Source organism: Scleropages formosus, chromosome 6, assembly GCF_900964775.1.
Source record: "Scleropages formosus chromosome 6, fSclFor1.1, whole genome shotgun sequence".
NCBI classification, from domain to species: domain Eukaryota; kingdom Metazoa; phylum Chordata; class Actinopteri; order Osteoglossiformes; family Osteoglossidae; genus Scleropages; species Scleropages formosus.
Window position 1 is genome coordinate 2,383,158 of NC_041811.1, and position 24,586 is coordinate 2,407,743.

The window sequence follows — 24,586 nt, forward strand, 5'->3', positions numbered from 1 at the left end:
CTTTGGATCCAAAAGTAGCTGCTTCCACCTTTATGTTCACAAGTATATACATTTTATTTATCATGTTTTTCCCTCTTGTTTGTGAAGTGCAGGGTTGTGGTGATCTGGGTCCTATCCCAGAAGCAAAGCATGTGGCAGGGTACATGCTGGATGGGACCCCAGGTCATTACAGGGTAATCACACAAATTCATTTGCACTCTCTCTCTCTCTCTCGCTCTCTCTCTCACACACACACTCACACCCACCTACAGAAAACAAACACAGGGCAACATGCAGAATCCCTACACACTGGAGCTGGATTCTTACCTGGATCTTTCCACTAACAATCTACTTTGTGAGAAAGGCTGAGAAGTTATGACAGCCATGTCCCCTGCAGAAACCAGAACTGATTGTGTCACCTTTTGTTTTCTGAAGTGTTTATGTTTTCAAGTAGATCAAAGAGTGTCCAGCTGCTCAGAAATTACCTTATTGGGGCAGTTTATCATTTTGAGGTTCAGGATACATGTGGACAGACTTTGTTTCTATAACCAAAACATCGGCCTGCAGTGTTTTTTTTTTGTTTTTTTTAAATACCCATATTTTTTGTGTGTATGCTATCAATTCTGCATCAGTTTGTGCTTGGCAAGATGCTTCAGACATCCTCCATAGTCAGTAAGCAGAATCTTCTCACTAACTTTGACAATGACAGCCCAAAGCCATCCTCTTTGCCCTGTCTCTGCAGTTTGCCGCTCCACCAGCACACGATCAGACAAGCGGGAGAGATGTCTAAGTGCCATTTCTGTGCATAAGTGTCTTTTATACACTTTCTGCTACCATCTATAGACATCAATGAATAATCATTTCCATATTCTTGTATTTTGAATTTTCATTACAAACAGTAAAGTTCTGGGGTTCAGTTCTACTGTGTTCACTGGGGTTTCAAGGATCACATTCCACGTTTAATTCGGCAGACCTTGCCAAAACTAGCAACAGAGAGCGTCATCTAGTGGTCCACACTGGGAAAGCCAAGATATCAGTGTGTGTTGGTGAGGACCTCTATGGGATCAGTTCCTCTTGCAGAGACTGATCAGAAGGTCAATGGAGTTAGTGAACTGTGGTTACATGGTCACAAGAGGAAATTTGCAGTGGTGTTGACCTGGAGTAGCTGGTAGTGTAGTGGTTAAAGCTGCTACCTTTAGACCCAACGGTTGCATGTTTAAGCCTCAATTCCTCTTGTAGTACCCTTGAGCAAAGTACTTATCCTAAATTGCTCCAGTAAAATTACCCTGCTGTATAAATGCATAGCTTCTTGTCAGGACCTTAACATTGCACATTGCTTTAAAGACATGCAGTAGCTAAATTAATAAATGTATGAGCACCAACATCTACCTTATAGGGACCTGGGGGCACAAATGCTTCTGGACACCTCGTTATTAGTCTATTTGTTTCAACAAACCTGTCAGCTGTTATTTTAATTTTTATTTCTACATAGAGTTACATTAGTTTCACTCTGATGTTCACATTGTGGTCCATCCAGATGGAATGCAAATATCAGCAGTGATGTGTGGCGTGAGGAGGAGACTGATCTTCTGCCCAATAATAGCTCACCTGCTGGACCAGAAGGATGGTCCATAATCACGAACCACAGAGCTATTTATAATATTCCTATTCATAGGCCTCCTAGCTCCTGTCTTAGCACTACCCTTCTGGAACTTTCCTCCAGAGGATCTATTTTTGGGTCCTGTCTCACCAAGCTTCATGCTGGTTCTTAAGCAGACTCCATCTTGGCTCCTGTTTCATCAGACTCCATGTGCTCCACTCTGGTTCCTATCAAACCAGGCTTCCTTGATAGTCTCTATCCAGGAATCACTACTTTGTGTTCCCAGTGTTACCATGGTAGCAATGTGTGATTTCTGTATGATACCTCGATCACTCATTTGATCCATGTCTGAGTGGGATGGAGATGGTCGTAGAGTTAGGCTTGTGGCCGTTGGGTTGCAGCGTGAGAACAGCTGTTGCAGCTCTGAGTTTACAGATGTGTGCAAGCTGAGTTGTGCCCATTTAAAAGGTCCAGTTCCAAATTAGCAAAACTATATAAACTGGGTAAAAGTAAAAGGAGTTACCAGAATGTCAGAGCAGAGCACTTGAGAAAGGGGGTCCCAGGAGGCTGAGTCCCCTCCACCAGTCCATCTCAGCTGCCACCCTATATGGAGTCCTGCCCTCAGTGTGACCATGTACCAGTCCCTGCTGTGGACATCCTGGTGTCCAGGAATGCTGGGGTCCAGCTTGCGGGCGTGGGAGCGTCTCACTCCGTCTCTCTTGAGCCGCTTGGTGACAGATGGCAGCACAGCAAGCAGCTCCTCGCACAGGAACCGGGAGACAGACAGAAGGAGAGAGAGGTGGGAAGGAGGGACCAACAGAGCCACAAACACACCACATACACACTGCATATGCGGAGCGCCAAGCGCCATGGAGACACATCCCACTGCATACACACGACATCCGAAACCATGGAGACACATCACACATGGCTCACGCACGCAGGGAGATGCGAACAGAGAGAAGTACGAATGCAAACATAAACAGGAGCCGTAGAGGGAAAAGAGACCAAATGAATCACATTCAGTAAGTGCTGGGCATGGAGTGCAGATCTCCATGAACCAACAGGGCTGTCGGGACCCCACAACCTGCTGGACAAGGCGCTGGATGGACAGCATGAGGTCCCTGGAATGCCACGCCCTGCTCTGTTCAGGTGAGAAACAGTGTCAGTGGAGCTCAGAGCTGGAGCACAGGGAGTAGAGATGGGACCCATTCAGTGTCTGTGTGTGTATGTGTGTAGCAGAGAGGGAGGAAGCTGTTCAGGTCAGACACAGGGCTCAGTCCTTCATTAGCCAAGTGTTTCCATCGGATTCGTGCTCATAGCCGTGGTGCAGCAGATGAAATTTGACATGAGCAGGTAACCTGGACATCAGACATGATGAGACGTCCTGTCCTGTTCCTGGAAGTACCTAGCATAAGGTGGGTCCTCTGATTCATGTACCCTTTACAGAGCTCTTATAAACCTGTCAGCCTCATCTGTGATCCTCCTTGGGAATATCTACTCTTCTAAGTGCTACATGTTTGAAGGGATGTGACAGTACATATTGTAATATGGACTAAAAAAATCAAGGTGCTTTTACCACAGTGTGGTAACTCACTGTGCTGCACACCACGAGTCCCCGGATGGCGACACTCACAGCAAACTGGAGACTTCAGGAGTAAGTGTGTGTGTGTGTGTGTGTGTGTGTGTGTGTGTGTGTGTGTGCGTGTGCGTGTGTGCGTGCGCGCGATTGGTAGAGTGGTGTGGGACAGGGCTCATCATCAGCTGGTGTTTTACAGTGATGCTCTTGGTTACTTTTACAGGACCCAGCTGAGCCCTGGAAATCACCAAGGTATTTTCACTGGTTTTTATAGTTCAGTTCATTCCTGTTGTATTAGTTAATATATTACTCATTATGGCAGGATCATGTATCAGTTTAGGGTAAGTACCTTGATCAAGGGCACTACTGCAAGAAGATTTTATGAGTGCTCTAACAACTGTGCCACCTGCTGCCCCCAGTATAACTGGTACTTTTATTTGCTGCCTACCCAGTAAGGGCTCCCTGGTGGAATCATAACAGAGCTGTGAATGTTGTGTGGAGAAACACCTGTGATGCCACCTGTTGATGCAACATGTGGTGTAGAGTACACGTGTGTGTACTCCTTATCGCTGTGTGCATGAGAAACTAAAACCAGTCCTTCTCTCCTCTCTCATTGTGTCTTCTGGTTCTAAAGTGACCAGGGGCTGAAAGCCTCTCTTCTGTGAGCGACCCCCTGCCCCCAATCCCGACCTTGAAGGGGCAGAAGGACATTCTGCTTCTAAGCCCCTGCCCGGTGCATTCCAAACACCGTTGTCAACATCCGGACCCTGGAGTTCACCAGCATCCCCTGTTGAGGATGGTGCGTCAGCACAGCTCGGGGACATCATCTCTGGTACATGACCATAGTGTTATCATGCTAATGTCACTCAGCTTGTTGACATCAGCCTGGGCCATTTTACTGACAGGACGCTACCTCTGTATGAATATGATCTGAACCGCAAGTACATTGTAATTTGGTTTGTTTGTAACTTTAAAGTCACTTTCACCACTAAGTCACAATAATAGTATAACAATGTAGAAAAGTAGGAGACAGCTGCCAGTATAGTAGTTAAAGCTACTGCCTTTGGACCCAAAGGCTGTAGGTTTAATTCTCACCGCTGGTGGTAGTACCCTTGAGCAAGGCACTTACTTAAAATTACTCCAGTAAAAATGAGCCAGCTGTGTAAATGGACAAATAAGTGTACATACCTTAACCTTGTACATCCTTTGGAGAACAGTGTCAGCTACACACACACACACATATTATCTGAACCGCTTGTCCCATACGGGGTCACGGAGCCCAACCCGGCAACACAGGGCGTAAGGCTGGAGGGGGAGGGGACACACCCAGGATGGGATGCCACTCCATCGCAAGGCACCCCAAGCAGGACTTGAACCCCAGACTCACAGGACAGTAGGACCTAGTCCAACCCACTGCGCCCCCCTTCAGTGTCAGCTAAATGAATATAAATGTCCACAGACTAGCTTCGTAAAATCTCACATATAGCTGTAATGAATACTATGCAGAACTTTCTTTTTCAGTTGTTTTATCAACTTTGATCTGTGTGCAAATTTAAAGGATTTATCAGAATTAAAACAATTAAATTTGAACTAGTTACTGGAAATAAAGCAGTAATCTCTTTGGTCTGGAAGTGATTAGAATAAAGGTAGTCCCATATAACTATCCCATTCAGGTCTGTTTTACTGCTGTCTACTGGCTCAGGGGATAAACATAGGTCAAGTTAAAATTAAAATAAAACAAGCAAGGGATAGCTGGCAGCATAGTGATTAGAGGTGCTGCCTTGAGAGCCAAAGGTTGCAGGTTTACATCCCACTTGCAGCCCCAGTAAAATTACCCAACTATATAAATGGATAAAAAATTGTAAGCTGCCTAATATTGTAATTTGCTTTGGAGCTGGTAAATTGCATCATCTGAATGAGTAAAATTAAAAAAAAATTAAACATATATGTGTTGGCATCTTTGAAAATTCATAACTTGAGCATTCATAATATTAAGAGCCTGTATACTGAAAAATAATGATAATGGAACTTATTTTAAATTGGACCTTTAAAAGCAGCTTTTTAAAGGTATTCGCAAAAAGATATACAGGGTACAATAAGGAAACAAGAGAAGTATGAAGAACAAAAATAGCTTAGTTGAGAGGAGTCCACCCACTAATTTCAATTGTCTCCCTTTCAGTGATACCTGATATACCAGTCAATTCTACAAGCAGCAGTGATTTCCATTCCAAAATGGTCACGTGTCCAGACCTTGAGAGGGAAATGACTAATGTGAGCACTGGATGAAAAATGTGTGAAAAACGATTTTGTTTTTGCAGTGAGAGAGCCCCCCCAACACAACCCTGTAGGCCCTGAATGCCCTGAGATGGGAGACGGCCTCCACGACCGCAACCAGAGGCTGCTGGCATTCAAGGTACAATGTCAGAAGTTCTACTGGGAGGTGTGCACAGTGGTATGGTGTCAGTTCTTCAGAGGCTCATGAGCCCGGAGCCGTAAGCTGACAAGGGTGTCAGTTGGGGGAGGGCATACCGGTGGCTCACAGTGGCGACGAGAGGGATTTGGTTCTCAGCATTGCAGTACAGCGTTGTTATCGATGTTATACACTGGCTCCTCATGTTGCAAACTGTCGAGTTATAGATTTTCAAAGATGCAAACATTTTCCAGATTATTTATTTTAACTGGCATTCACCAAGATGATAGATGGCAGCGGCACAAGAAAGCATCCCCATGGAAAATAGAGGTTGGAACAACTGAGTTCAACTCAGTTCCACAGTGTTCGCAGCTCATCTCTGGTCTTGAAGATCAGTAATAAAATGGTGAAGGTTACACACATTTATACTATGAATCTATCAACACTCAGCTCTAAATAAAAGTTTGGGGAGGTTATGTTTGGTTAAATTATTATTAAACTGAACGTAGCTTGAAGGTGCGTAGATGGTGTGAGAGAACGAGGATTCAATTATCACTGAGTCTGTGTAGAGTTTCATGTTCTTCTTGTATCTGCAAAGATTTCCTCTGGGTGCTCTGGTTTGCTCTCGCAGTTGAAAAACCTGCAGTTCAGGTGAATTGGTGATGCTGAATTGGCCTTAGCATGTGAATGAGTGAGTGTGTGTTTCTGTTTGTGTGTGTGGCTATCCTGCGATCAGCTGGCATCCTATCCAGAATACAACCCCCGCAGCCTTGCACCCAATGCTTCCTGCATAGGCTCAGGACAAGTGATTACTGAAATTGGATGGATAGGTGTAGCTTCAAGGAAATAAAGATATTAAAATATTTTTCTGCAACGGGTACCACAATGGTTAGAGCTGCTGCCTTGCATTCAAAAGAGTAAGATTTGAATTCCACCTTCTGCTCTAGTACCCTTGACCAAGGTGGTAACAAATAGTTTAAATTGCTTCTGCCTGCACCTCCCTCAGCATCCGGAAGCAAAACTTCAGGTTCATTCACAGAATCTGTCTCACTCCATTGTGTCTTGACAGGATGTTTGTCTAAGGTATGTTTTAAATGCAAAGCCTCTCCAGGCACTTACATACATTTATTCTGGGGATCTGATAAGATGCAAGTTTACTGGACAGGGGTACAGGCAACATTCCAAAAAACTTGTGCACAAACAAAAAAGTGCTCCATGATCATACCTGTGATATATTCTAACCTTTAGACTGCTCTCTGTCCTTGCTTTAAGTATGTGGGGATATTTGCATTTTCTCAGTGCATTTTCTTTTTATTAGCTGTTGTGACCCTGTGGTGTTTATAAAACCATTTAATAATGCTCCTTAAAGAACACAACTGTATAAAAAGGTAAATCAGTAAAGAACTGAAGTGCTCAAGAGAAAAGCGTTAGCCTTATTACGCTTTTTTTTGTATATCTATTTTACCAAAAATAACCAGCTGATAAATGAAGGGATGTCTATTAATGATCATTAGGATTATGGTTAGAGGTCTTGACTGTAATTTAATGGTAAAAGTTACAAAAACACAAGTGCTGAACACTCCTCCAGCCCCAAATATACTCATAAACTGAGATTGCAGCGGATTTTTTGATATTGTCTTACCATCTAAATAAACCAAATTTAACTGGTCACAGTAGGGTGTTAGTTCCATGTAAATAGAAACATCCATCAAAATGCAGAAGGTAGTGAGTCTGCTGAGTGTTTCAGGTGTGTCTCCTGTCCACACACAGCCACAGCTGGGTGGACCCCTTTGTGTTCAACTGCTAAAGTAGGCGGTGGACGAGTCCTTCCCAGGAAGGCTAGTCACATGCCATTGGATGAGTTAACAGGGATTTTCTACTGGCTGTCAAAAGCAGACCAAAGGCCCCTGGTTACAAATGACAATATAATCCGTCCTCTGGCCTTACATAAGAGATGGCGCAGATTAACAGTCTCATGCTCACAGCTGGAGGAGCTTCGAGCAAACATGCACACGCTGCTTTCATGGTATGGCACAGTGCGTCACAGTGCGGCACAGAAAGCGGTGTCGGATCTGCTGAGTCTGAGATTTTTCTCTGGGTGCTCTTGTGTGTGTGTGTGTGTGTGCGTGTGTGTGCGTGTGTGTGCGTGTGAGGGATGCCAGATCCATAGCTAGGAATAATCTCAACAGGAACTGTGTCCCTGCCTGTGTGGTGCAGGAGATGATGGGAGGTCAAAGGTCGTGGGACGTGGAGGAGCAGCTGAGACGATCTCGGGCCGAGCTGCTGTGGATCCAGAGGCAGCTGTCCATCATCTCCAGAAGGAGCTGTGGTCATCACCGGGCCAGGGAAAAGGTGAGCCTGTTGCTGACCCCCAACTGTGTTCCCGTCTCACCGGTGCAGGAGTCAGAACTGAACTCCAGATGCTGTAAGGATGAAGGGCAAAGAGTCCATATCTGTTAACTGTCTCAGCTGTTAAATTTCCTGGACAGAATTTGTGCTGGTAGTCCCCAGTGACTCTCCTCAGTTTTTTTTTTCCTCTGCATTGTTATGCTTGGCCACAAGGTGGTAGTCATTCCCACCCAAAAGGACTATCAGGTTATGTGTGGTGACAGATAAAAATAAACAACAATGGAGTAGGGGGATAAACAAGGCCCTCAGCTTGATGACGACTGAGCTGCGTGTGTACAATCAAAAGACCCGGTGTTAGATACAGAACAGAGAAAGACACGTGGTCTGTTAGCCATTAGCTTGCTAGATGTTGTTCTGCACTCTCCAAACCAACTGTGACTCAGTGACTCAAGTGTCACAGTCAGTTTTCAGCATCTGCTTTTCTGCAGAAAACTGCAGAGGCTGCAGTTATTACTCACTTGTTTTCCTCGCTATGGACACCTTGATCAGTTGGTGAGGAAAGAATCTAATTACTGACAGTTTTTGTGAGAGGACATGTAGTTAGTAAAACAAGATAAAACCCATTTGATCAAATACCATTAAAAAAAAATTATAGTTTATTGTAAAGTCACGTTCACATACATTGTCCAAGGTACACCTCCTTTCTATTTGGCAATATCTATATCTGAACATGTACAAACCCCATTTCCAGAAAAAATTGCGACACTTTCTAAAAATGCAACAAAAACTAAAAACTGTAATCTGTTCATTCACTTGAACCTTTATTTAACAGACAAAAAGACAAAGTAAAGATTTTCAGTGTTTAATGAACTGCTGATGAACTTAATTCTATTTGTTAAATATAAACAAATTTAGAAATTGATGCCTGCAACACAATCAAAAATAGTTGGAACAGAGGCGTTTACCACTGGGTCACATCACCTTTTCTTTTAATTATACTTCATAATTGTTTGGGAACTGAAGTAATTAATTGTTGCAATTTTTCAAGTGGAATTTTTGCCCATTCTTGTTGTATGCAAGACTTGAGCTTCCCAACAGTCCGTGGTCACCATTGTCTGATTCTCCTCTTCATTATGCACTATACACTTTCAGTAGGAGAGAGATCTGGACTGCAGGTAGGCCAGTCAAGCACACGCACTCTATGCCTCTGAAGCCATGCTGTTGTAACTCGTGTAGAACGAGGCCTGGCATTTTCCTGCTGAAATAGACATGGAGCTTCTGAGAAAAGACGTTGTCTTGACGGCAGCATACGTCTCTCCAAAATTTCAACATAAGCCTCTGCATCAATGGTATCTTCACATGTATGCAGATCACCCATGCCGTGGGCACTTCTTCCCCCCATACCATCACAGAGGCTGGTTTTTGCACTTTTCGTTGGTAACAGTCTGGATGGTCTTTTTCATCTTTGGCGCGTAGAATCTGATGTCTGTTTTTCCCAAAAACAAGCTGAAACATAGGCTTGTCTGACCACAGAACACATTTACGCTGTCTTTCGGTCCATTTCAGATGACTTCAGGCCTAGAGAACTAGGCAGCATTTGTGCACAAAATTAACAGATGGCTTCCTCTTTGCATAATACAATTTCAAGTTGCATTTCTTGATGCAGTGGCGGACTGTATTGAGTGACAATGACTTTTCAAAGGACTCCTGAGCCCATGTGGCTATGTCCATCACTGTAGCATGATGGTTTCTCAAAGAAAATTGCTTGAGTGCTCAATGGTCACGCGCATTCAGCAGCGGTTTCCGCCCTTGGCCTTTACGCATTGAGATTTTTCCGGACTCCCTGAATCTTTTCACGATTTATGAACTGTAGATGCTGAAAGACCTAAATTCTTTGCAATCTTACGTTGAGAAACATCGTCTTTGAACTGACTGACAATTCTCTCACAAAGTTTGGCACGAAGTGGTGAACCATGATCCATCCTTACTTGCAAAGACTAAGCCTTTGGTGGATGCTCCTTTTATACTCAATCTTGATAACTTCACTTGTTACCGGTTAAACTGCTAATTGTGGAACCTTCCAGAACGGTGTTACTTGTAACCTTTTCAGTCTTGTTTTGCCTCTGTCCCAACTTTTTTTGAATGTGTTGGTGTTTTTTATATTTACAAAATAGTACAATTAGCTCTGTCAGTGAAAACACTGAAAATGTTTTCTCTGTACGTTTATCAGTTAAATAAAAGTTCAAGTGATTGAACAAATTACAGTTTTTAGTTTTTATTGCATTTTTAAAAAGTGTCCCAACTTTTCTGGGAATGGGGTTTGTAATTAAGGACTTGCTGGTCATGTGAAATAAATTAAATGCTATTGTATTATATCTTCATAATCAGTGTTTGCTTGGCCTCTCATGAAACATGACTTTCACTCAGGTATCCCTCATGTATCCCAGGTTTTTATAAAATTTCGCACAGTTATCTAAAAAGAATCACGATTCCAGAGCAAAGTGCAGATATAGATGCCAGCCAAGGCCCATGACTCTAACCCTATCCATTACCCTTACCCTAACCCTTATTTCCTCCCAGATGCCCAACATAAAGTTCATATATTACATACATTCACATGTTCAGCCATCTTATTTGTTAATTATATGAATGAATTGTCCTGAAAAACTTCCCTCCTGGTGTTCTAATAACTGTCAGAGGTATGTCATGCTGGCAGTGACTAGTTTCAGGTAGTGCAGTGGTTAAACTTGCCCCTGTGGACTTGAAGGGCCCAGGTTTAAATCCCACCTCCTGCTGTAATATCCTTAAGCAAGGTACTTACTCTAAATGGCTGCAGTAAAAATTACCCAGCTGTGTAAATGGATAAATCTGTGCAAGTTTAACACTATGTTACTTTGGAGAAATTTGTCGCATAAATATACAATTGTGTCTTAGACCGATGTTTGGGATAAAACAGTTTGATTAACAAAAACTTTCTCGCCTTCTACATTTTCTCCTCCATCTTTCCTTCTGTTCTCCTCCACCCAGCTGAGGACTGAGTTTGCTGTACATACACCCCTCAACTTGGAGCGGTGTCGCAGGCTGGAGGACAAAAACCGGGCCCTCCGACTTGAGTTGGCCACCCTCCGGCAGGAGCGGCAGCAGTGCCGCGTGCTGGTGAGTGCAGGACACCAAACTAATGTTCAGCTACTACAGTGCAGAAATTATAGCTTGGTGCTGTCTGCTACAAGTTCATATCTAACAAATGATCTTTGTCAAATTTTGATTTGGTTGGAGTCTTATTAATCTGATTATGGGATACACTCCCAAGTATACTGCTGCTGCTGCTCTGGAGTATGACATCTTACAAGCTGCTTTCTCACTGAAAGGCTATCAGTGCCACTACTATCCAGGCTGTTGAGACTATGGGACCCAGTTGTGATGTCTTGTAACTTCCACAGAAATTTCCTTATGAAGAAATTTGACCTCTGCTAAAATACCTGGTCCCTCCTCTGCATCCCACATCCAGTTCAACCTCACCATTCCCTCCTAAAAACTTTTGGCCTTCGATTTTACATTTACGTTTAACAGCTACTTTTGTCCAAAGCAACGTACATCTCAGCAAAAGTGCAATTTGTGCATTACATTAAGAGAAAGACAGGACTGCAGACATGTGACTCTCAAGTAAACCTAGTTTGTTAGCTACCACTTGCTACACCGATGTTCATTGCTCAAGTAGGTACATAAACACAGGATAAACAAATCCTGATACTATCCTACCAATCTTTTTTTCTTTAATATTATAAAATACACAAACAAATACAATGTTGGCATAGCAGCTGAATAAAGACTTATCTAGGGATGCTCATGAAGTTATGGTGCATAGACATTTATACTGTACATGAGCTGGAGAGATCTTTGGCAAAATGGGTCCAGAAAAGGTGAATTTTCAGACCATTCTTGAATGTAGACAGAGTTTCTGCAGTTCTGAGTGAGAGGTGAAGGTCATTCCACCTCAATGGAGCCAGAACTGAGAACCTCCATGCTTTACCTTTCATGCACAGGACCACCAAGCAAGTAAAAGTAGACGAGTAAAGGAGTCTGGCTGGGGCGTATCGGTTGATCAAGTCCTGTACATAGCTGGGAGCAGTTCTATTGTTCCATTTGTAGACAGTAATCAGGGTCTTGCATTTGATTCAGGCAGCTATAGGAAGCCAGTGCAGATAAATGAGTAGATGAGATAGATGGGAATGCTTTGGCAAATGAAACAACTCGTGCAGCAGCGTTCTGTAGTAGCTGCAGGGGTTTGATGGCAGGAGCAGGAAGGCCGCATAGGAGAGAGTTGCAGTAGTTCAGACGGGAAATCACCATGGCCTGGACAAGTAGTTGGGCAGAATCAATTGTGAGGTAGGGATGGATTCCATGAATATTATTCAGGGTGTATCTGCAGGACCGGGTTGTGGCTTTGATCTGCTGAGAGAAAGACAGTCTCGTGTCAATCGTTACTCCCAGACTCTTAGCCAGGGAGGTAGCTGAAATGAGTTGTCCAGTTTGATCGACAGATCGTGACATAAGGACAAGCTAGTGGGGAGGTAAAGAATCTCTGTTTTGGAAAGGTTGAGTTGGAGGTGGTGATCAGACATCCATGAAGAGATGTCTGACAGGCAGGCAGTAATGCATGGGGAAATGTCTGATGCTCCTGGTGGAAAGGCAAGGAAGAGCTGGGTATCAGCAGCATAGCAGTGGTATTTGAATCTATGGGAGGCTATGACTGGGCCGAGGGAGAAGGTGTAGCTCAAGAAAAGAAGAGGACCAAATACCAAGCCCTGGAGGACACTGCTTGAGGGAGGCAGAGGAGAAGAACGAGAGCTCTGCCAGACCGCTTGATAGGATCCGTCAGATAGGTAGGACTCAAACCATCCTAGTGCCGCACTTTTGATTCCAAGCTGATTAAGAGAGAAGAGTAGAATCCAGTGGTCAACTGTTGCAGACAGATCGAGGAGAGGGAGGTGGCTTGGAGAGCATCAGACACCGCCAGAAGGGCCGTCTCAGTGGAGTGACCAACTTTGAAACCAGACTGATAACCATTGAGGAGTTGGTTCTGGGTGAAGAAATCAGACAGTCGATCACAGGCCACCTGTTCTAGGGTTTTAGACAGGAAAGAGAGGAGAGAGACTGGTCTAATTTTCAGACCATTTGGGTTCCAGAGAGGGTTTTTTTTTTAAAAAAAGAGGTGAAATTAGAGCGGTTTTGAAGGCAGCTGGAAAACAGCCAGAGGAGAGCAAGGAGTTGATCTTAGAGATGAAGGTGAAGAGTTGGGAAATGTTCTGTAGGAGTGATGATGTGATCAGATCAAGCAAGCGGGTGGTGGCTTTGCACAATAACAGGAGGCCAGAGATTTCTGATTCAGAGAGTAGCTTGAGTTTGGAGAGGATAGCTTCACAGGGAGATCCAGCGCGAACCAGGCAGGTTGATGCTGAGAACTTGTCAGTGATTGACTTGATTTTGTCTCTGAAAAACAAAACAAAGTCATCAGCAATGAGAGCAGACGGAGGTGGAGGGGGGACACAAGGGATGAGAAGGTGGCAAAGAGTCTGTGTGGTTTTTTTGAGATGCAGATTGTATTTTGTTGTGGGAGAAGGAGGTTTTAGCTGAAGAGACAGCAGAGTGAAAAGCAGCTAAGAGTGACCAGTAGGTATCCAGGTCCAGTGGAGTTTTGAATTTACGCCATCTTCGCTCTGCCGCCTGCAGTTTAGTCCTGTTAGCACATAACGTATCAGACAACCATGGGGTAACAATGGAGAATGCCGGTCCAGAAGACAGAGCGAGTCAAGGGAGGAAGAAAAGGCAGAGAGGAAAATGTTAGTGGCGTCATCTGTTAATAGATCTGAGAATTGTGCAGCAGAAGGGAGGGAGGACAGAGTAGCAGAAGCAAAGCAGGAAAGTGAGAGAGATTTTAAAGTTGCAACAAAGGGTGACAACAGGAGCAGAAAGAAGGGAGGAATCAGTGGTGAGGCAGGTTTGAAAGGAACTGAAGTGGTCAGGACATACAACGGAGTGACAGAGAGGATGGGACAGCCACAGTTGCAGAAAAATACAAGGTCAAGAGAGTTTCCCTCTTTGTGAGTAGTAGGGGACTGGGACAGGGAGAGATCAAAGGACTGTAGGAGCAACAGAAGGCCACTTGCACGAATGTCATCAAAATGCAGGTTGAAGTCACCCAGGAGAATGAATGGAGTGTTGTCCCCTGGCAGAGGGCTCAGCAAGATGTCAAGGTCATCCAAGAAGCAGCCAAGAGGGCCAGGAGAGCGATAAAGAATAACCACAACAAGAGTAATTGGGGCAGTGATAGAGACAGCATACCATTCAAATGAGGACAGATCATGCAAGTGAAGAGGCAGAATAGAGTATTCCCACCAGGGAGAGATGAGCAGGCCTGTGCCTCCACCTCTGCCGGAGTAACAAGGGGTGTGAGAGAAGGAATAGTTAGTGGAGAGTGCTGCAGGTGTGGCTGAGTTGTCTGGTGTGATCCAGGTTTCAGTTAGGGCCAGGAGGCCCAGTGAGAGATGGGAGGCATAGGCTGGTATGAAGTCAGCCTTTCTCACAGCAGGCTGGCAGTTCCAGAGTCCCATGGAGAAATTAAAGCAAGATGGAGGGTTTGACAGGTGAGGATAGACTAGGTTACAGTGGCAGCAAGAGCACCCAGGTCTCCAGTGGTGGCAAAGTCACACAGCTCACCTACAGCAGAAGGCTTTAATGGTTGACATGTTGGACACATCATCTCTTGCAGACAACTGTACTAGTGGCCTTTCTTGGTGGACTCCCATAAGTAGACTCCCTTGTCTTTGCACCCCAAGTCTTCACACCAAGAGGCTGCCACTACAGAGCACCAGCCGCTTTTTAAACCAGGCTAATGCCTATCAGCTGAGGTTCCTAATCGAAACTGAAACTACTCCAACAATGGTGACCAAAACAAACAACCGAACATTTACATTTATTCATTTAGCAGATGCTTTTATCTCTCTATCTAGATAGATAGATAGATAGATATACTTTATTGATCCCACAAGGGAAATTATTAAGTTTAAAAAAACAAAGAAACAAAGAAATCTAACGAGCTGCTGCAACAAGCTGCCACTCGGCTGGCGCCATCTTGCAACAGCTACACTATGATCATACTGATTTACATAATGTTTACCACATAATCATCCTCATGATTACTCCAGTGTTACCTCATGATCAGCCTCATGGCTGAAGCCATGATTACCCTATGATCGCTCCCAATGATCAATCCTATTACTGGCCCTTTGACTTGCCTATGATCTCTCCATAGTTATCCCATAATCAAATCCACAAGTACTAATGGGGACACTCTGGTATCACTTAAGATGTCTCTGTACAATGTGGAGCTGCTTTTCTGCAGCCATTGCTACTACTACCTCTCAAGGCTGTCATCTCCAGCTGTGATGTTTTGGGAGATCTGGCCTGTGAAGTTGGAGGAGGCCGTGGGCAGGGAACATAACGCTGCCCTGTCACTCGGCATTAGTTTAGCCTTAACTGTTATGCCCCATTGTCATTGGCCCACTGGAACATGAACAACAAGCAGAGGGAGATGCTCCAAGGGTTGTCCCATCTCCTGATGGTTGCCTGGAGACTATCTCTGGGATGCCATCTCATGCGTATTAGAGAAGGTCTATGGTACTTCTTGGTAGGGGTGTGAGGGGTATACATCCCCTTGGCAACAGGAACAGCGGAACAGGAAAGACGACCTGTCAGCAGGATTCTATGGGCAGAAATCACTGGAGGTAGTGGGTCTGAGCTGAGGGGGATGCCGTTTCCTTGGCAACATAGCCCATCCATATGGAGGAGAAAAGGAGTGAGAAGAGAATATAAACAAACAGATGAAAGGGGGGCTTGCACCATGCTTCTTTCGGTTCCCACCACTTTTACTGCAAGACAGCTCTGTATGTGTCACCACACAGATTATTAATTAAATCTGGGGTTCCATGAGCCTTGGATGGCATGACTGTCCAGTGACAAACCTAGTGTGTCGTTCATTAGCATAACACAGTGAGGCCTTGGAAAAGATCCTTACGCAAGCTCTGAGGTTCGAGCGTGAAACAGATGCTGTTGAAGAACATGAGGCACACAGGGAAAGATGAAATCAATGAAACATCACACAAACTCAGACTGGATCAGTATTGTATACAGTGGATGTGTGAACGTGTGATGAGCAGCACTCATTCATCACCAAACACTTACCAAACACCTTCCTCTGAACTCTGACCCCCCGGCACCTTTCTGCTCATCAGCTGCACACAGAGTGATAAATGAAAGGCGACAGACATGCTCTATGAGCAATTCTCTTAAAGAGCTATGCGATGAATTAAAGGAGACAGCCTCGTGCCGCGGGATGAACGGGAAGAGAAGGTGAATGGAGGCTGAGCGTGACTTTGGCCACACGCCGGCGGCAATCCTGCCACATCACGGCGCTCAGATGTCCAGCACTTTGCAGATTCATGGATTCTCTCTCCCGGGACAATCACATTCTCCCCCCTCCTGTTTGCTCTCCCTGGATGAACAAGCCTGGCTCACTCGTGTTTCAGTGTCCAGCGCACTCCACTACTGCGCTCATCAAACATACCCTTTGGCTGCTCCCAAGCACGGTTAGGCTAGTCAGGTTCTGGTGATATATAATGAAAAATTAATTTTTCTGTGTTGAAGTGGTCTCATTCATGGATTTGAAATGAGTGAGAGAGCTTTGAAATATCCCGAAACCTCTCCTGCCAAATCAATGACCTGAATTGCCACCAACTGATCATGTGGCAACCAATCGATTCTGAGGTGACCGACTGTCTGCTCATAACCTGCATCACACAACTTGTAGCTGTGCCATTAATTTTTGCTGATTCACACATTTAATTTTGTTAAAGAAAATTAAATAAGTGAATTACTTATTGGGAAGGCACTGTATACTGTATATGTAGAATAGAATAGAATAGAATCTGTTTGCATCTTTGATGATGTTACATTCCAAGTTTTGATACAAACCTGCATCAGGACCACTTCTACTAGAATTTGCAATAAAGAAAACCTGAAACATTAATAGTGTTAAGCACTTAGCATTAATTACAGGTGTCCTGTCAGTGTTCATACAAACATAAGAAAAATATGTTTGTTAACCAAACGTTTGGATTGTGTCACTGTAGGTATAGGGGAGTCAGAAAGAATGATGCAGTAGAGGGGTTGGGCCAATGACAGTGGTCCAGGGATTAGGATGGAATGAAAAATGACTGGAAATTTTTTCTTGGTCATAGACACCTTTTACAATCTGATGAAAGCTAAGGATCACCTCCTAGAAAAATTTCTATGAATTCAAAATATATTGCCCTAAAACTACATTTCCTTCTCAGAAAAGTACCTAATAAACAGGAATATCAGTGTTATCCGCTCTCCTGAAGCTGCGTGGAGAACCGTGATAATGAGTAGAGTCAATTTGCCTGACTGCTGAAGCTACAAGAACCATCTGGCAATGGAGACGACACACTGCTGCTCACACGGCAGAGCCACGGCACCCACTGCCAATTCTCTTTGCTCACAAATGTCAGGTTGGAGACAGGCAGCAGGTGGCGCAATGGTTTGAGCTGTTACCTTCAGACTGAAGGACCCAAATTTAAATCCCCCCTCTGCAGCACCTTTGACCAAGGTACTTTGAACTGATACGGTAAAAATGCCCCAGCTGTAAAAATGGAGAAATTGCTCTAAGCAGCTTGGAAGTTGCTTTAGAGAGAAGCATCAGAAAAAATATGAATTTATATAAATTTACTGTAAGAATAAATGTCAGTGTAAGACAGAACTCCCCATTTGCTCTACACATCAAACACACACCCCCATGAATGTCACTCTGTGAGTGATTTTGTGTGTGTGTATGTGTGCGCATGTGGCACGTGAGGGGGTGTGGGCGGAGCCGAGCAGCAGCAGAGAGAGACACAGTCATCCTCCGCTCAGTCCCCATGCCGTTGCCACCGTGCGCTGGAGCGTAGACGCTGAAGCGGTAACTCCCGCCGTCCTTTCCTCTCCTCTCTTCTCCATCCCTCACCCCATCCTGTCTTGTTCTCCCCTGTGCCTCCCCCTGCCTTCACTCTGCCTGTAGCTCTGTCTGTGGGTCTGCTGGGCCGGGCTGGCCAGGTCGGGTCTGGGTGGGGGCTTCTGCTGTGTCCTTTAGCTGTGATTCCATATGGAGACAGTCAGGACTGCTGTTGCTGCTGCTTGTTTGCCCTTCATACAGCAGGGGGTGACTGCGAGCTGGGCCGTCAGAGGCTCTGAGTGTGTCCACTTGGACCTTGAATCAATCCGCTACGCGTCCTTTAACCAGTTCACTGTTGTTCGCCACGCATCCTTCTAAGAGAGCAGCCGCTGTGTACGACCTGTTGTGTTCAAAGTCGTTATGTATTCCGGAATACTTTCAGGGTGGTTGCCATGGTGATGTAGAGGCGCCTCTCAGGGGACATCGGTGATCGGCTTGGGAGGGCTGGAGGCCAGGCCTGGGGAAGCCCTGAGGACTGTGTGTCAGGAACACAGCTCTCTGCGATGCTCCATCGTTTCCATGGTAACAGATTGGGTGGCCAGAACAGCTGGGGTGTCGGCAGCACGGTGACAGCCGACAGCCAGGACCGATCCCCCCACCGTCCAAGAACACACAACACCCTGGCCGCATTGTGTATGTCCAGCTGAAAATGAAGATATGTTCTTTTTGCACATGCACACACACATGCACAGATGCAGACATACACAGGCTAGAGCGCTGGACACTGCTAATCTCACGTGTCACAGCGTTACTGCCAAACCGCACCCCCTGCTGTCAGCTCTTCTGAGGTCACATATGGAGAAGATGCAGTGCGATGGGTTCATTCGTCCGCAGACTGCTGAGCGTTTGCATGTGATGCAGGAGGAGTGTGTGATACCCTCCTCCCCACGAGGCTCATCCAAACTCCTCCCGTTCTGAGCACCACCTGTGGTTCTGCAACATCAACATTCACAACACAACAGCTCCATTTTTCACAGTCCAAAATAACTCTTGGATTTTTCTGGGCGTAGAAACTACTAAAAATAAATGACTCTTCAGCGTCTGAGAAAAGGATCATGGGAGCAGTTCACTTGGTGTGTGGGATTAGACGCTCCACTTGTTTGGTTTTTGCATGAGTTCTTCTTGTGTTGGGTCTCTATGTATGTGTGTGTGTGTGTGTGTGTGTGTGTGTGTGTGTGTGTGTGTGTGTGTGTGTGTGTGTGTGTGACCACAGACTTTCCCTAACATTAAAGCTCACTGAGTGTGTCTCCAACAGTACCCACCTGTGGCCAGGTCCTTCTTGTCTCCAGGAGTCGAACCCTAAACTGGACTTTTAGATAAATTCAGTTCTCTGTATGGATCATTATCAGCATTATCAGATTATATATTATGGCCCCAGTGTTCATCTTGCAAGGCTCACATAACCAATTTAACGGTGACTCATCTGGAGTGAATTATTGCTACAAAAACCCATTTATGGGATGTTGCACTGGACTTGAGTAGAACACACACATGTACACACGCACATCCTTCTGTCTTCTCTGACTCTGCCATTCACCGCTGCTCTATATGAAACAGCAATTTTGTGAGTGTGTTGCTGGAGCACTGATGTCCGCTCGTCCTTGAATCCTTACCAGGTGTCACTGTTTACAAGGGACAGTTGGTAGTGTAGTGATTAGAGCAGCTGTCTTTCAACCCACAGGTTCAATTCTCACCTCCAGCTGCAGTATCCTTGAGTGAAGTACTTACCCTAAATTGCTCCAATAATATTACCCATCTGTATAAATGGGTGAATAATTGTAACCTTAACCATGTAGCTTTGGGGAAAAGTATCAGCTAAATGAATAAATGTAATCTTTGGTAATAATAATAATATTTATAATAATAATAATACACTGTGTGTCCATTGTCACTCTTACTGACTACATCCATCTGGCTTGTTGCTGTCATTGGGATAGTTTCATTGGGTTGTGCTTTTGCCCTACGTTCTCGCAGGGAGTATGTTCATGTGTTCATGACTACAGCCATTGGGTCAGTACCCATTTCCCCAAGAACCTGTTGGACTGAGGCCAAACTCATCACTCATCACTGGAGGAGCATATTGTGTGTGCTGTGTGTGTTCTGGCCTGTGTATGAACACACCTCCTCTCTAGTGCCAACACACAATTTTACATGATTTGTATCACGGTACAATGTGTTATCTAAGGAGGTCACACTGTGTGAAGCAGGAAATGGATACCTTGTCAAAAAGTACCTTAAAGGCACAGCAATGGAGCTGAAGATGAATATGTCATGTTTACGGAGTGTCACCTTAAAGGACAAAAAAGAGCTTGACACACCTCTGCTGTGTATCACGGGAAATCTGCTGTTTCAGAGCTCACTGGAGGCGGGTAAAGATGACTCAGCCAAGGTGGCGGATGCCGTGCTGGATTCTGAGATCTTGCTTCCTGGCTGGTTGCCATGGGAACCGCCTTTTTTTCTCTCTTGCCATCCTCAAGCCCTCCCCACTGATCTCACCTGTGGTGCAGCAGGTGGGCTGTGCTAAAGCCGAGCTGTCACCAGAATAGCATTCCCCTTTCAGGGTCTGTGTTGCCCATTCAACATTTTAAAGAAAGCAACTGCAGGATGGTGCCCCTCGTTGGTCCCAGTTCATTCCTGTAGATGGGCAGCGCTGACACTGTTTAGCCTATGGTGACCGAATTGCACACTTCTCTCTGTCTCTAGAGGAATGAGCTGCAGCATGCCCTGCAGGAGAAGAATCGCCTCAGCCTTGAGCTCTTCAGCCACTCCCAGAGGGCTGCGCGTTACCGGCAGGTGAGCCCCAAGTGCCCATGCGAGATCCAGATGAGTGACCTGATGTCATCAGGTATGTAGTATCATAAAGACTTCACATCCCTACACATAACTGACCTCGTAATGGAGTAAAAATTCACCATCTTTCAAAGCACATGGGAACAGTTTTATGGCCAATTTCATGGCTAATAGTTCATTAACTACAAACTGATGACATCATGATGAATGAAGCTCTTGGGCGATTGACTCCCATCTGTCTGTGTTTAGGCTTCACTGGAAACAGTGGTATAGCATGTTTTGGTTGGGATCACAGTCCCTTCTATTTGCATGTAATGGGTTGATCGCAAAAAGTGTAGACCTGCACCTCGTAGGTCACATGTGGTTCTTCAACCTGAAGGTCCACATACAGCTCCTGTGTGGTCATCCTGTGGTTCTTATGCAGTTTTCTTGTGGTCTTCCTCTAGCATCCTTGGGTCATGTTTTGAGGTCTCTTATGGTCATAGTGCATTTGCTCTGTTTATGACTTTTAGGGTGGGGAAAGACCCTGTGTCACGTCCATGTCCGCATCATACTAGACAACACCTGACACCATTCGAGCACCAGACACCAATCAGTACACACACCCTTGAAAGACCCTCCTCAGCTCCCGTACAATTGCAGAATCTCGCTGAGACAACTGTCCCTCCTGCGCTATGTCTAGTTCTTACTCATTCCTTGCTTCCCGTCTCCGTTTCCCGGCTTTCGACCCTTTGCTTCGTCCCCTGACCTCGTCCTTGGATCTTCACTCTCACCTTGACTGCCGATCAACCAACTCTTCGCCCGTCCCCGACAGCGAGAACTTGCCTGATCCCTTGGTTCCTGACGATCGATCCTGCACTTGGGTCCAGCTGCCCCCCCGTCCGCGGTTCCGCGTGACACCATGCTGATGCTGCAAGATCTAGTTGAGCTTTTGTTTGATTGCAGGTGGAGTCACAGTATGAGAAGCTCAGAAAAACCTATTCCTCTGTGACTCAAGAGAGAGACTCAGCCCTGCAGGAGAGGACTCAGCTGAAGGGGAAACTGGAGCACCTGGAACAGGTGCTACAGGTAAGGACACACCCATCTCACCTTCAACCATTTCCAATGACATTAATTCACCTACTAGACACTTTTCCCCAGAGTGACGTACATCTCAAAGTAAACAAAAGTACACGAACAGCAGTCAAAGAGCTTTAAACACAGACACAGGATTATGAACACACAGCTTGTGTGTCTGACACCACCATATTTCTGGTTCACATCCCTCAAGAAGTTGCTTGTAGAGGTGACATTCAAGCAGGAAAACGAACTTTTGCAAAAAAAAAAATAAAAATAAATAAATAAATAAATAAATAAAAAAATAAAAAATTAGGCACCTCTGGACATTTTTCAAATAATAACAGTAACAATTTTTCCAGAAAATTGTTTGAATTAAAATATTTTTAGCTATCCCCATATGTTTTTATTTCTTTCTATGGTTTGCATTAAAAAACTGAACAGTTTACAAAATATTAGCTTTTTCCACAGGAAACTCTAAAAAGGCCCATCCAATACTATCGACATCTTATACAAGCAGTAAAAATTGAAGACATTTTCTAATAATTAATTTTATGCTGGTGGTTTTTCTTTGCTTTGGAACTGAACTCACCTATGGACAGTTGCAGGTACCTGCAGTATAAAATCACTCATTCAGCCAGTTTGAAAAAAGAAAAGGACTCATTCTTTTGTTTTGTGTCACTGTGTGCACCACAGTTACCAAAGAAAGAAAGGCTGTAGGCAAGCTTGGACAATCTTAAGGCTACAAGTTCATCTCCAGAGACCTTGGCAGTCTTATTTCCACCGTATGTAATATTATCAAGAAGGTCAAGTCTCGTGGCATTGTAATAAATCTCCCAGGATGTTGCCACAGGAGAAAACTTGATCAGAACTCTAACACTAAGTACTGATAGAATGATGGAGAAAGTATCTTGATGAACTGCAACACAGATTCAAACTGACCTTCAGACACAAGGTACCACAGTTTCATCTTACATCATCTGTCACCAACTCATTGATATTGGGTTATATCGTAGAAGACCGAGACAGAACAAAGTCTAACTGCAGTTTTCCAAAACACAAGTGAACATGTCAAAGTCTTTCCAGGAGTGTATTCTGAGTCTAAATTAGATCTTTTTGGTGAAGCACAACCTTCTAAATGTTAAAAGAAAAGCCAACAAAACCTTCAAAGAAAAGAGCACCGTATTTACAATGAGACAAAGAGAAACTTCATTGATGTTCTGGGGTTGCTTTCCTGCCTCTGGCACTAGGTGTTTTGAATGTATGCATGGAATCGTGAAATCAAGAGAACACCGAAGTATTTTTGAAGTGCAATGTCAGACCCTTTGTCAGGAAGGTGGGCCACCATTGAAGGTCAAGGGTCGTCCAGCATGAAAATGACCTCAAGCACACTTCAGAAAGCATCAAGAAAGGTTCATGACAAAATATTGGACTGTTCTGAAGTTCCCAGCAGTGAGTCTAATTTTAAGTCCCATTAAGCACTTGTGGAGAGATCTGAAAACATCATTTTGGAGAAGGAACCGTTCAAATCTAAGAGAACTGGAGCCATTTCCAGATGCAGAGAGGGACATACATTACTACCAAGAGGAGCAAGAGCTCATGAATGCCTATAGGAAGAGCTACCAAATGTTGAATCCAGGGTGTCAATAATTTTCTCAGTTCTATTTCTTTTCATTTTCTCATTCAAGACGATATTTTGAGTTCTGATTCCATGAAAAGGTTTTGTGATATGAACAATTAAAAAAATTACAGGTACCAAATACCTTAGTCAGTTTACATTTATTTTCATAGACTATTGAGAACTATTTGCAGAAAATGCACAAGTGCCAATGTTCGTAGCCACCAGTGTATGAGAAGAGTGTGCAGAGGTTTAATTTGGTCCAACACACTACACATCAGCCACTCACTGTGCAGACCCATGTGCTGACTTTGTATTGCAAGGAAGTTAAGACACAGGTACCTCACTGAGCCGGATTCCACATTCTCCCATCCGCCTGCAGCACATGCGCAACGCCCTCGAGGGACGGCTGCAACTGGAGCAGGATCATGAGCAAGCCCTGGCTGTTCTGCACGTCAAGCAGCAGGAGATCGACCTTCTACAGAAGGTCAGGAGCACCTCCTGGGCAGAGTGTTTCATTGACCCCTGCAGTCCTGGGAGGGCACACCTGTTCCACATGCATTCCCCATTTTCCCATTTCTATCCCTCCACCTCTCATCTTGTTAACAATTTAAACCATTTTTCTCACACAAAATAGCATGTTTTTCTTTCATATCCCTGTTGAAGCACAACACCGTCTCCAACTGCTGAGTTTCAGGCCTCACTGGGCAGTAAAATACAGACAGTTCAGCTGAACTGACTCCAGCATGTGTGTGATGAATGGCGTGAACCTCGGTTGTCTCACGTATCATGGGGAGTGCTGGGTAACTTGTATTACTTGGGGTTCCTCAACACATGTGGTCAGAGTGGCATGGAGGGAATTCAGTGCTGGGGAGGCCAAAAACACCAACTGAATGATACTCATATGATATGATATGATATGATATGATAGGATATGCTATGATATGATGTATCACTGAGGGTCCCCGATTTGCTCTGTAGGCTCAGCTAGACGCAGAGAGGAAGCATGAGGGAACGGTGAAGCTATTAGAGGTGAGTGATGCTCATGGGTGTGGCAAAGGCTGGTCATGGGCAGGGAAAACGATGGTCATGGGAGAGACAAGGGTGAGCCTCAGGTATGGGAAGGGTGGGCACTAGTG

At 44.7% G+C, this 24,586-nt stretch overlaps 1 protein-coding gene across 5 annotated transcripts in view; it reads left to right on the forward strand.

Moving 5' to 3' along the window:
* Positions 1–2,359: 2,359 nt before the first annotated feature.
* Positions 2,360–24,586, forward strand: part of rimbp2a (RIMS binding protein 2a) — a 39,903-nt gene continuing 17,676 nt past the window's right edge. The window contains exons 1-10 of one of the 5 annotated variants that reach the window (XM_018742604.2): positions 2,360–2,731; positions 3,382–3,410; positions 3,793–3,990; positions 5,477–5,571; positions 7,786–7,920; positions 10,945–11,073; positions 20,687–20,776; positions 21,719–21,841; positions 23,830–23,934; positions 24,429–24,479. In XM_018742604.2, coding sequence (XP_018598120.2) covers positions 5,524–5,571; positions 7,786–7,920; positions 10,945–11,073; positions 20,687–20,776; positions 21,719–21,841; positions 23,830–23,934; positions 24,429–24,479 — 681 coding nt within the window. In that variant the 5' untranslated portion in view covers positions 2,360–2,731; positions 3,382–3,410; positions 3,793–3,990; positions 5,477–5,523. Of the gene's footprint in view, positions 2,732–3,335; positions 3,411–3,792; positions 3,991–5,476; positions 5,572–7,785; positions 7,921–10,944; positions 11,074–17,878; positions 17,951–20,686; positions 20,777–21,718; positions 21,842–23,829; positions 23,935–24,428; positions 24,480–24,586 lie in introns of those variants that run through there. The other 4 variants (XM_018742607.2, XM_018742606.2, XM_018742605.2 and 1 more) reach the window with 4 other exon arrangements.